Source organism: Channa argus, chromosome 1 (assembly GCF_033026475.1).
Source record: "Channa argus isolate prfri chromosome 1, Channa argus male v1.0, whole genome shotgun sequence".
Classification (NCBI taxonomy): domain Eukaryota; kingdom Metazoa; phylum Chordata; class Actinopteri; order Anabantiformes; family Channidae; genus Channa; species Channa argus.
Genome location: NC_090197.1, coordinates 18419769 through 18433403, shown reverse-complemented (window position 1 = coordinate 18433403; position 13635 = coordinate 18419769). Strand labels below are relative to the sequence as shown.

The 13635-nt window shown below is 39.2% G+C and overlaps 1 protein-coding gene across 1 annotated transcript; it reads left to right on the top strand.

Annotated features, from left to right (window-relative positions):
- Window positions 1-5573: 5573 nt before the first annotated feature.
- Window positions 5574-13507, top strand: oxnad1 (oxidoreductase NAD-binding domain containing 1). Its single transcript, XM_067504512.1, has 8 exons — window positions 5574-5715; window positions 7195-7307; window positions 7717-7783; window positions 7911-8014; window positions 9442-9583; window positions 10890-11135; window positions 11295-11403; window positions 11620-13507. Exons 2-8 carry the CDS (start codon window positions 7201-7203, stop codon window positions 11775-11777), a joined length of 933 nt encoding a protein of 310 aa, XP_067360613.1. The 5' UTR covers window positions 5574-5715; window positions 7195-7200; the 3' UTR covers window positions 11778-13507.
- The last annotated feature ends 128 nt before the right edge of the window (window positions 13508-13635 follow it).

Sequence of the window (13635 nt, the reverse complement as noted above, 5' to 3'; positions counted from 1 at the left end):
TGAAAACAAAACTGGACTGAGAGCAGACCCTTGGACACCACAGGAAAGATCTAAAAGCATCCCTGACCAACAGAATGCCATTATTAATGTTTTCCTTTGTAGATCCAGTGCTGTGTTTTGACTTAAAAACAGACTGAACTTTTTCCTCAATGGCAGTGACTCTCAGAGTTAAATAGAAAATATCTTCCTGACAAACCAAAAAAAAAATGGTAAATTCCAGCCAAAGCTATTATTGCTTACAGGAATCTAAAATACTGTACAAACTAAAACAATCCAACCATACAGCCACACAGCTTATCCTGAATAGGGTCATGGGGGCCTGAAGATAATCTCCATGGCAACAAGTTGAAGGTGGGGTACACCCTGGACAGGTGGCCAGTCTCAGCCAAATTTTGGAGTGCCCCGGAATTTTTATAATTTAAGGAATAACGTCATATCTTATAGACGTGAATTTATGCTAAGATAATCAGTTTGTCTTGATTTGACTTTGGTCAGATGGTTTCTGTGAGGATCAGTGCCAACAGGAAAGATCCAGTCAGAGAAAGACAGAAACAGAGAGAGGAGGAAGGAAATACCTCTTGTCTCTCTCCTCCTTAGTTACAGTGAAAGTTGTCATAATAGCAACACGAATGTTTGCAATTTTTGACTCTCTTCCTTCTCTTTCTGCTTCACCAGATGGTGGCATGCATACCTGGGGGACTCCCTCTCCTCCCACTGCAGTCGAAACTCTGCAGAGCCATGACTCTCTCTACTGTACTTTACCCTGCACACACACACACGCACACCACACACACGCACGCACACAAGCAAACCACACACACGCACACACACACACACACACACACACATGCACACACACACATAAAACACTAGACACTAGGAAACTAGTATATAAAATGCCAGTCCTCTGATTTTAAATACTAGAACTGGTTAATATTTGCCATTTGTGCTATTTCTAACCAGATAAATAAGTATCAAAACTGTCAAATTAAATAACTGAATGTCTCCACTTTTGTTTCCTCAACAATCCACGTGGTCTAAAAATTACAATCTCTGGGCGTTATATCATCTCATCAGTTTTGCTTTGCCTCACCAAATCTCTATCCCATATCTCCCAATCTGCTTTCCTGTCTATTATACCACAGGTAGTCTCACTGAAAGTTGATCATTAACTTTAGCCTCACAAGATAAAATAAACATCCATTTAACATTTTTGTTTTTGATAGAAACCTGCATTTTCATTTCACATTCATCTCTTCTCTTCCAGAGAACATACGGTTTTTGGCTCTGGAGGATTTGCTTAGAGTGAAATCTGAGTCTTTGCCCACTGAGACAAAGAAGCATCTGGAGAATGTATGTAGCGCTAAGCAATGTTGTCGAGACATATCCAAACATCAGCTGGACCTGCATAAATTATCCCCTCCACCTGTATCTGTTCCTGTCATGGGTTTACTTTCAATTCAATTCAACTTTATTTATATAGCGCCAATTCAAAACTTTTTGTCAGTACAAACCACAGTAGTCAACTTTTTTTTCTCCATGGCAACCACACACAGCTGTTAGGGAGCACAGTCACGATCCAAGATGGTGAGGCTACCTACTTTCAGAATGGCTGTAATCACAAGACATATTTGTTTGAACAGTACAATGTCAGCCAAACATAAATATCACATAGTTTTTAAAAATACGATGAACTAATAAAAGCTGACTGTTATGCTGTTATTATGGTTTAACCAACAACCCACATAAAATGGGTAAAATCAGCATTGCATCTATGTACCATCAGTTATCTTTGAAACTTGTTTTTTATTAATTACATACATGTTTTGCCATAATTACTAGTATCAGTAACTTCATTGTTTTCCTTGTGGAGAATTTTTACTTGTGTGCTATAAGTACATTTAATCTGTTTACTACTTATACTTGAGTTAAATATTTGAAGTGGTACTTTTAGTGGAGATTTTTTAGACCAATTGTTGCACTTTTGCTTGAGTATTGAGTTTTAGTACTTCGGTGTATCACAATTTGCTGTGTATTATGCTGTGTAGCTGCAGTCTGCTTAGAGTGGGCATGCTGACCCTGTCCTATATGACAATATTAAGACTAAATAATGTATATTTTGATTGGTTTCAATTATTTACAGATTTCTTGCTAAATATATAAAAGAATCCATAATCTTACATTTTATCATGAGTAATAATGTGCAATTGATTTTCATCGTTATTTTTCAATGTCAAAAGAGTTTGATCAAGATAAATATTTATAACTAACTTTATATATAAGTCAGAGCTTGAGACAAATTTGCATTGACACTAAACAAATCAGCGTGACCCATCCACCCATGCTTAAATATTTACAGTATGTTAGCTCATATGCACACAGTTCAAAGTATATGATACGCATGTATTTTTATCTACAAATGACGATATTGTGCTTGCATCATCATTGTACTACGTGCGTATGACTCCAGCAAGTCATTATAGATTGATAAATCCTGAGAATCTTGTTTTCTCATTGCGCAGTATTGAACAACAGGTTAAACCAAGGTGTGCTACCCCTGGGAAAGAGAGCAGGAAGGCAGCCAGTTGGACTAGTAGAGTCAGCTCATAACAAAAAAACTTTAAAAAGAAGTGAGTGGCTACTGTATCATGGGACACAGATCTGATTTACTGAACTTCACCCAACACAACCCTTCTGGGACCTTTAAACACTACTTAGCTCACTGATAAACAACTGTATTTTCCAGCCAGGACTGATAGATATGTATTAAACAGATTAATGGATTTGCACTGAGAGCAGTTGTCTCTTTTAGAACATTTGGGTGGAGCAGGCTGAGTTCTATTGAGTTCACCTTAGCTTCACCTGCAATTAGCTCTGCAGACACTATAGATGAAACCATCAGGAATGCAGAAAGGAATCCAATGGTTACTGGCTATTTTCCATGTATTTATTAAATGTTTTTCCTAAGTATTGTAATCAAACAAACAAGCAGACACACAAATGGAACTAGAGTATACAGTACATACATTGTACTATACTGTGCATGTAGACACCTTACACTTTGTGTATTACAACTTTAAATCAAAGTTGCAGAACCTAAACTAATTTATTAACCCTGGGGATTTGCAACTGTTACTTTTTACTACTTTACTATTGCAAGAATAGTTCCTTGTAAAGACAGCGGTGCATTTACACATCCATAAATACCTGTATCTATTACACAGTATTATCTAATTAGGTGGTTTTATAAACTTGTTTTGCTTACAGAAATGCCAAAACTATGCAAAGACGTTTCAAGGTTAATTAAAAAAAAAATCTAAATATTATTGGCAACTGGGCATGCTATACTTTTGCTATACTTTTTTCCAAGGCATACTTGAAGCTATATGCAAGTTTTAAAAAGCAGTTATTTAGATTTTGTAGACAGAAGGTGGGACAGTCATGTTTGTCAGCACTCATTGTCTTTCACACAGGCTAAACATAAAATAAATCTTTACTTCGTACTAAACAATATTGTCATGCCACAAAAGTGTTTCTATCCCATACAACTTTAAGCATAATGAATTCTGATTGAATCGTATGTAACTTTGAGAGATTCAAAGTACTCCCAGCTTAATGTCTCTATCAGAGAGACTGCAGCTTTCATGCACCACTGCATTATGCAGCCATTTACTCGCTCATTTCCGCTAAGGAACAGTGTTAAGTTCAAGCTCTCGTTAATCTAGAAACACGTCCAGTCATCAAGCCATGAGAAAGTGCTTTAATAATGTGAATTGTGTCATGTCAGTGATGAAATAAAGCCGTAGAATTCCCGCCTTGCTGCAATGACTACAAGTTCTGACATTTATACTTTTTGAATGGGTCATTTGAAGTACAATGCTTAGGAACTAACAGACTTGAAAGTTCTGCCCAAAAGCTGCCCTGTCCATTTAAACATCGCTCTGTTATTTGGCCACCAGATGGAGCCAAATTCAACTATATCATTAAAATTTTGGTGAGTATTAGTTTGTCATCACAGGCTCAGTTCTAATTAGTGAGATCAATCAGCTTATATTTATTGCCAGTGCTTCTAGAGGACTGCCCTTGGGTTGGTGCATCTCCTCATGTCTGACCAGTTAACATGGAACAAACAGATTAGTTTTTCTTCTTTTTTCACATTCAGTGAAAAATGCAGTTGCAGCTGTCCAGTAATAATTTCTGCAGAGAAGACGCTCTTCTCTCTGGCTTGTGCAGATGTGGCTTTACCTCATGAGCTTTCATTTTGTCAGTGTTTTCTCTTTTTGGAGGGTATGTTAAAATTATGCAAAGTCTTATTTTGGGGATTGCTTCTGACACCAAGCCACCAAGGCAAATTTATGATCCTCTATCAGGCCCTTTAGAGACAGCCTGGTGGGAAGCAGTCTCCCCCAGCATGACACTGAGTGGCTCACACAGTTCCCAGTTCTGTTTAATATCATATCCTCTCTGGCTTGGGATCCAAAATCACACTTTTTAGAACTGTTGCCTCACATCAGGAAAGTCCTGGGTTCTAGCCCATTGGCATGTGGTATGTTGTCCCAGGGCTGTGTGGGTGCCTTAAATTTTATACCCAAATTTCAAAAATCAAAACTCTCAAAAATTGTTAATTGGTGAGTCAGCATTTAGTTAACAAACATTAATGTTTGTCAGTCTCTATGTGTGGCCCCCTCATAAGACTCAGCAAAAAGTATTTTGTTGTCCTCCCATACCACATACTGTACTACATCCCACTTACCCAGGTGAGGCTCTGAGATATGTTGCTCCAGGACCTCCTCATATGATCTTCCTAAAAACTCTTCTGTGGTCTTTCCATGATTCATGATACTAAAACATTTCCTTCTTGTCAACTCAGAGGCAAATGGAGCGAACAGTTTCTTATAACTGGGTGCCTGGGTGGGATTGGACTCTTTTGAAGCCTTTGCTTCGTATACTGTAAAGTCAGCCTCAATGCTATCATTGACACTCGATCTTTTTTTCACTAGCCTCTTTCTCATATAGATTGTTGTACTGAACCTTTTTTCAGGCTGCTTTGGAGTAGCACAACAACTTTCAATGTCTTTCAAGTTTCCACCCACAGAGACAACTGGTATTTTGCTCATGGTCTCAAAGTAGTGGCTCTTGTGCAGACATACTATTGGCAATTGTTGCTGCTCCACTGTTCTCAGGTGTAACTCCTTAGTGGGGTGAGCCCTTGGTGGATATTTATAATATCTGCTAGATTACTGATGACAGTAACATAGGGGAGCTGGGGACGAACACCGGTAAAGGTGTAATGTTGCTGTAGCCTGTGTCTCAGCTTTCATATTGCATATTCATATAATATTATATAATACATAATTTTAGGAAATATTTAAATTTAAATGCCGCTTATATAGAGCTCTGGCATAAGGGAATTCTGTATTATTATTTGGGTAGCTTGGACAAGACTAATACAATTCCTGTCATTGCGTGTGTTTTGTTCTTTGAGAAATTTAGATTAGGAAAGTGAGAGGAGTGTGGTTTATATTCTAGGGGGCGCTGCTGCAACTAATTTACTAACAAGCGTTGTTTCCTAAAGAAGAAGAAGGTTGTCGTATATCCTGTCAGAAGAAGAAATCTTATGTGTCATGTAATCAGAACATGACCAAGGTTATCCTGATTATTCTAGAAAATATTATGAACAACATTTGACAACAAACAGTGTCTCATCTTATCTCGGTAAGAAGTTCTATAGCTTTTTCTTTAGTTTGTCCATCAAAAAGAAAACGCCGGCGTTGACTTGGTAGCAGGATTAGCTAAAAGGCTAATCATCAGCCGCCTAAGAGAGGAGGCCATACCGGTCTCCGTTAAAACAAACCAAATAATGCAACTTATTCCGTTTATAATTAGTGTGTAACATTTTTTAAATAGGCCAGTCCTAGTCCATCAAAACACAATACGGTGATCGGCAGCGGAAATTACCCGTTAAATTACATATTTGAGGCAATTTTTTTCTGAATATTCGGCTAACACTGACCTGACTCAGCTCTTAATACAATACTGGATAATTACGCTATAGCTTTGGTGTGCGATGTTTTCTAGAGGGGGCTAAAGGTGGCTGTAGCTTAGGAGGTAACGTTAGAGCCGGTCAACCAATGTCACGCTGGGTGTCTGCTTTGTGTCCTCATGTTGAAGTGTTTTGGGTTCGGTGTCTGCCTGCTTCTCTTCTAGGTTGCCTTGGGTTTGAAAGGGGCCCCCTCTGCCGTTGGGCAAGAGGAGGGGTAAACCCTGGACAGGTGACAGAGTCTAACATGCATCTCTTTAGGCCCCAGTACCCAGAGGAAACCCATGCTCACGACTTTTCCTATAACTGCTATGTTGATGACACACGCCTCTTCCTGTGCTTTCGTCCAAAGTACTCTATTATCTATTCACACATTTCTGTCTGTCATTCTGACATCTCTGCTTTGATGAGAAATTCTGATCTGCCCAGCCAAATATAAAACAGCATCAGCATCAGCTTAGGGTCTTCAATGATTGTCCCTTTTAAAAGTCTGACAAAACCTGTGTGTCTTGATGACCAACTGAGCTTTACTGATTACATCTCTGTATCTCTTGCATGCACATTTGCCCTTTACAACATTAAAAAGATCAGACCATATCTTTCGCATTATGCAACCAACTCGTCATGCAGGCGCTGGTCATATCTCATTTCGACGACTGCGATGCCCTGCTGCGGATACTACCAGCAAGCACAATCAAACCCCTCCAGATCATCCAAACACATAAGCACATCTAATTTTTTATTCAGGCAAAACAATACATTTCAAACCACGTTTTAGGTCTTGATACTGGCCCTCTATGCTCTGTCAACAAATGGATGTCTGGTTGTCCCTACACCCAACTGCAAAAGATCCCAAGCAAAACTCTTTAGTTAAATTTTCCTAGGGGGGTGGAACAAGCTCTCAGGAGCCTCACTCCCAATACTTCAAAAACTGCTGAAGACAGAACTCTTCTGTAATTTGCTTTGCCCTTAAAAAAAACAACTTTCTTTTACTATTCCTGAATGTCCTTGCTAGTTGTGTTGTATAAAGACATCTTCTAAATGATTAAATGTGAATGCAAGCACTGCCAATATCAACACAGGAAATGTTAATGTTAAATGTCAGCATTTACATGTAATGCCAGATGTTCTTTTCTACTTTGAAATTAACCCAGGTCACAATGAACATCCAGTGTTTCTTGTCCTCCGCTGCTCGAAACTTCAGCCTGCCATATCCTGCTGCCTGTCTGCTTTGTTGCTGGCTTCCGGGTCCCCACTCTGTCACGAGGTGAGTTTGACCTGTTTACTGTGGAATACTGTCCTGGCTGCTCAACCCTGTGACAGAGTAGTGCCAGAGAACAAGGGAACCATATTTTTACAGTCCATAAAATGTGTACTTTGTGATTTAGTTCTTTGAGTAAAGGTATAATGTTTTTGCTCCATTGGTATTGGGTAAGGCTTATAAGGCTAATAACTTAACATGTAAAATCAATACTATACACAAAACACACAGTGTGTTGGTGAGATGATATGAGGTTTTGTAATTTGGGTGAGCTGTCCCTTTAAGTTGACTTAAGCTTCCTGAAAATGGTGACAAAGTCCAATTGTGTTTTTAGCTGTATTACTCTGCTTTCTATCTCTGCAATAGGATGTTTAACATTCAAGGCAAATTACTAAAACTTTCCCACTTTTATTAGAAGAAACATGTCCTCCAAGAGAAAAATGGACCACCTAGAGAGGACAGCAAGCAACTACAGACAAAATGTAAGCTGATATTTTGTAACAAATATGTTTATTGTTACTTTGTCTAATAACAGTGCCATATTCTCACTGTATCCATTGCTGACAGATCCAGCCCTAAATAGTTAAACTCTTCTTAAACCTCACACAGGCTTTGTATCCAGCTCAAGTATGTGGAATTATAAACGAGTCAGAGACAGTAAAACGTTTGAGAGTAGCTGTCCATCCAGACTTCACCTTCAAAGCAGGACAGTGGTGAGAACACACTTTTTACTGCCCTATTAAACATTTTTTAACAAGACATCAAGAGATTAGACCTTGATCGGGTTTTTTTATAACTATCTGTGACTTCATATTTAGGGAAAGTTTAATGAAAGCAGGATTGTCAATCTGTCAGATGACTTGTATATTGGAACTTACATTATTGAGATCAATCGAAAAACTTTAAATGGAGAAAATAGATCGAATTTCCTATAGGCTATTTAGATTGTGTGACTAAAAAGTTAGAAGTCAGGGTAGCAATGTTCAGAAAATGCATGAACACCAGAAGGTGGTAAAAATGTCTTGTTCAGACATTTTCCACATTTTCCACAGGGTGGCAGTGTAGTGTTTGATTTGACATAGCAGTACTTATACACCTTTATTGTATACAGTGAACAAAAGTTTTCTTTACTATCCTATATCCCCACTGACATGTACAAAGCTCAAGAATATTGCTGATAAAATGAAGACAGCGTGTTGTCGAGAAGAAATATAAGACATAACAATGTTTAAAAAAAAAAAAACTCTTGAGTGTGTCCATATAGTTGTAAAGGTAACAGTGGGCTTTGGGTATTTTTGGTTACTTTTACTTAAAATGTGATTGTAATGCTTGTAACAGATTCATAACATTAGGGGAAGTTTTAGCTTTTAAGCTAACTTGTGCGCTACTTTAAGAACGACAGAGCTTGTTTTTTGAGTCTGTGTCTGTCAGTCACTGCTGCCAGTGTTAATTAGTGTGCTGTGCACATGCAGAATATGTACATGAGCCCATACTGTAGGTAGGCGGTGGTGAGATATAAAACTGGCAGCTAGTTGCCCTGTGGCAACTGATAATACATGTAAATAGATGGAAATCCTTGAGTTTCAGTGTTTCTGAGAAAAAGCACCATTTACTTGTTGGTCTCCAGGTGGGAAAAGAGGAGGAGGAGAAGGAGGTGGGTGGAACATATGTGTGTGTCTTCACCGCAGATCCATATTTATGATGCTAGCGAGGGTTGAGGAGGTACTTTTTCTCTTGAGTGTAACAGTGGGTCATTGTGTTGGTGGAGCATTGGCACAAGTGTTGAGCATCTGTTTTCCTCTGGGGGGCTAACTTCACTTGCGTGTTGATGGACGGATGCTACCATGTTAGGTTTAAGACTGAAATGCCACACTTTGAATAAACCAGTGGAGAAAATTCCTATTTGCTGGTTTGGTTTTGTTCTGCTTTGCTTTCTGATATCATTTCCCACCTTATTGAGGTCAGAGATCACTCTATTGAGGTCAGAGATCACTCTGACCTCAATAAGTTCATCTTTATTTGCATTTTGACTCCTAAGTCTCTTAACAACTATTTTTAACTAAATTTGTACTGCATTGCTTTTACTCAGTCTTCATCCTTAAAAATTTAATAAGTTAATTGGCTAATTTTGTACGGCTAGGGTGGACCTCTTCATCCCTGGTGTAGAGAAGGTGGGGGGTTTCTCCATGTGCTCTAGCCCAGGCTTACTGCAGCGGGAGGGCGTCATTGAGCTGGCTGTCAAATATGCCAAACATCCTCCAGCACACTGGGTCCACACCACGGTAAGTTGGACAGTCAACCTTTGACATATAGTGTCTTCATAAAGTATTGAGACCCCCACCCCTTTTTATACACCTAGTGTTGTACCTTCAATTTTAAATGATCAAACCTGCGGTTTTTGTCCATCAGGTTACACTCAATAACTCATAATAACAAGTGAAGAGATCAGAATACTTTTTCAGGCATATGTATGTGTATAGTTATCATTTTATAAGTAAATATTAACAATGAGATGTCTCAAATTTTATAATGACCTGTTAAGTTTCACAACGAAAATGATTGGATTACCACAAAGCATTGCTTTTAGGGAGAGGGTTTTGGTCATTCACAAGGCTGGCCTAATGCATAGGAACATTGGTAAAAGATTGATCTGCGTGGGTGTGTGTGTGAGAGAGAGAAAGAAATAGAGCTTGGAAATAAAGACTGCCACTCGATCGGAGCAGTGGTTATTTTAAAAAAGTAGAACTGTTTTGTCTCACCCTGCAGCAAAACTAAAACTCCCAATTTATTATGTTATTTTTTTACCCATATGACTCTTAATATGATGTAGTTGTGTAATCACTGTGATGGCCTAGCTCATAATGTTGACCGTTTGTGTACTATGTATGTCTGATGTATGGTAAAAGTAGATGAAAAGCTTTGAGTGACTACACCGTGTGTAAATAAGTAAAAGCGAGAGCTGTGATGTGTTGGTGTATTCTGAGACTCTTTCACTCCCAGGATCGTTTGATGATCCTTCTGTTTGATATTGTGCTCCGACTCATCCCTGTGAGGCAGGAACCGCATAGGGACCATGATAATAGATTAAAACTAGTGTACATTATAATGAGTGTGTGCGCGCGCGCGCATATATATATATATATATATATATATATATATATATATATATATATATATATATATATATATATATATATATATATATATATATATATATATATAAAAACACAGACACACACACACAGACAGGCAGATGGAGGCATATTTACTGCTCCTTTGACTTCAAAAGCCCTTCGCTGCGCAATTTGTGAAATTTCATACATAGCGTTGGAGTGTGTGTGTGTGTGGATCTAAAAGTGTGTGTTTTTTTTTTTTTTCTTAGTGTTTCCCGAGTCTTGTCTCAGATGTACTTACAGCAATGTTGCACTTTTCTTCAAGACATGAGAAATGTCATGAAGAAAAGGATTGAATTTAAGTGTTGGGAGTCAAAGGGTTCAGTTAACAGTCTGCTGCAATCACCTTAAAGCTTTGTGTGTGTTTTTCATCATCTTTATTTTGAATGCCTTTTTCTTCTGTCCTTCATGCCAGTGTACAGTGGGCTCCCGTGTTGCAATGCGTGTCGGTGGGGACTTTTTTTTTGACCCATTCCCCTCAGATCCTTCCGTGGATTTGCTGCTGGTGGCCGGTGGTGTTGGCATCAACCCTCTTTACTCCATTCTGCTTCACGCCATAGATCTGCTACATCTCAATCGTACCTCAGGGGGTCGGGACTACAACATTGGCTCTATTTACCTATGCTACAGTGCCAAGAACACCCAGGAGCTGCTCTTTAAGGTGTGTTCCTGTACTGCACTGTTGTCAGGAATTTCACTGTACACTCACCGGATGTAGTGTATTAACATGGATAACTGTAGTCTACGGGAAGACTTATTTCAATATATAAGGAGTAACTCTGTGCAAAAATGTATTATTCTCTACCTTGTTTGCTCCCAGAGCTCCATCGTTGAAGTGTGTCAGGAGTTTTCTGACAAGTTCTCCTGTGACTTCCACGTCACGCAACAGAGCACAGATGTCGACCCAAACCTTCAGCCATTTGTCAAACGTAAGCACTACCCGCACACACTCTCGGCTAGATGCAAAAGCTTTCTTTTGTGTAGCTGTAGTGATTGAGTGAATGTCACATTCTACCACAGTTTTGTCTTTGTTGATTTATATTTGTCATCATGTAGAACAGGCACTATCAAAGCTCAACATGGGAGCCTCACAAGGATTATTGGTTATTGGTTATTTGTTTATTTATTTATTTTTGTCTACTCAGATGGGCGAATTACAGAGGAAGAGTTGCTGGCTCATGTGGACCCACAGAGGACTTTGTGTTACCTGTGCGGGCCACCCCCTATGATCGAAGCCATATCAAAAACCCTCGGGGATCTTAGCCTCCCGAAAGAAAAGATCCTCTTTGAGAAGTGGTGGTAGAAGCTCCTAGAGTTCCCAGAAACTTACAGGGTTCTTCTCCTAGCCCTTGTGCTCTTTTGTGACCCTCAGAGAGCATCTGGGTGTGCTGAGAATGGAAAACAACTGAAATATTCCACGTATATAGACTTAAGTGTGTGTTCTAAAAGCAGGAGGGACCAGTCATGCTACAGTAAGCTGCTGACTCACCAAGACAATGGACACGTTTTTTTTCTTGTAAAGTAAACAGGAAGACCAAGCAGAACTGTATTGCATAATGGACACATTATGTTCTTCACATCTTCAAATCCAGTTTCATATTGACTCTATATTTACAGTATTGTATTTGGCTGGCAGTCTGCTCAAACATCTTAATAGATGATGTTTAGTTTTAGCAGAAATATTCACCTAAATGTTAACGCACACCATTACTTATGCAACCATATCTTAAAGCGATAGTTTCTGCTGATACCTCTCTTGTACCTATGGAAAAAATGGAGCAACAGCCTAGCAGAAAGACTGAAAATAGGAAAGTTGTTTCAATGGCAATGAAATTTCTGCACCGAAGTTTAGTGTTCTCTTTCTTTCTATACAAAAACCAGGGTATAAATACAACCTGTCATGGTTTGAATAGGATTACTTGTCAAACTATGTGAAGGAACTAATGTCAAAATTGCCACTGGCTGTTTTTAAACTTTTTGTACAAAACAGTCAAGCAGTGACAGGTTACATAGTCAGGTCAGTAGTCTCCCTGTTTCCAGTGTTTTTGCTAAGCTCTTGCTGGCTACTACTACTCTCCTTTCGGCTTATCCCGTGTCGGGGTCGCCGCAGCGGATCATTGTCCGCATGTTGATTTGGCACAGTTTTTACGCCGGATGCCCTTCCTGACGCAACCCTCCCCAATTTCTACCGGGCTTGGACTGGCACTGCATTGCTGGGGAGGGGAAATGGGCTGTTAGGGGTTCAGGGTCTTGCCCAGGGACACTTCGACATATAGCCAGGGCCGGGGATCGAACCACTCACCCTGTGGTCCGTAAGCAACTGCCTTTTACCAACTGAGCTATAGCCGCCCCCTAAGCTCTTGCTGGCTACACGTTTATATTTATTCTTTTGACAGAACTGGTATTGGTGCTCTAATCAAACGTTTGGAGAGAAAAGATGTGAAATGTAAAAAGTAATGCTTTGCTTAGGATATGAAGGATCCATGCAAACCATGACAAGCTGTACTGTAACTTTACACTGTACAGAAGTGTTGGAGTGACTTTTAAAAAAAATCTAAATACCTCTGCTAATTTGACACAGTGTGATCTTAGAAGTTATACTTTGTATTTGTAGAATACTTAAGCATGATAACTGATCTATTTATTTGAAGAACTGAAGTGTATTTTTGGAGCCAAACCTAATCTCATACATTGACCAGTGTTCCTGCCCATTTCATTCACACCATCAGATGCATAGACGGGGCCTGTTTCCCATAGTCTCTTTCTCAACCACACACATAGTCATAACCATAAACTGTTTTTCATCCTGGGGTGTCATGCGTATCCCATGGTGCACTGTAATAGAACCTCCAGGTGGTCTCTGATTGGCTTAGATCACTGAACATCCCTCAGGGATGGATGCAAGCTTCTTGTTTTCATCTCTCAGTAGGGGTTGTGCCATTGAGGCTTATTTTAAAGTTTTTTTGTCATATGAAAACTTTTTTTTAATGCCACTGGCATTAGTTTTAAAGAGAATAAAGGAAATCAAGTCAATCTGTTTTTAAAAGACTTTACTGAAATCTGCCTTTACTTACATGTCACGTTATCCACACAAAGTACATAGTCCAGGGAATACATAGCTGCTTTCTAATTTACACATTGTCTAAAGAACTCTCCCCTAG

Bases quoted from the DNA above. Each gene is read 5' to 3' on its own strand.
- oxnad1 (XM_067504512.1), top strand. From the start codon at position 7,201: ATGAACATCCAGTGTTTCTTGTCCTCCGCTGCTCGAAACTTCAGCCTG. The intron at 9,584-10,889 runs GTAAGTTGGACA...CCTTCATGCCAG, and splicing joins CACACTGGGTCCACACCACG to TGTACAGTGGGCTCCCGTGT. The intron at 11,404-11,619 runs GTAAGCACTACC...TTGTCTACTCAG, and splicing joins CCTTCAGCCATTTGTCAAAC to ATGGGCGAATTACAGAGGAA.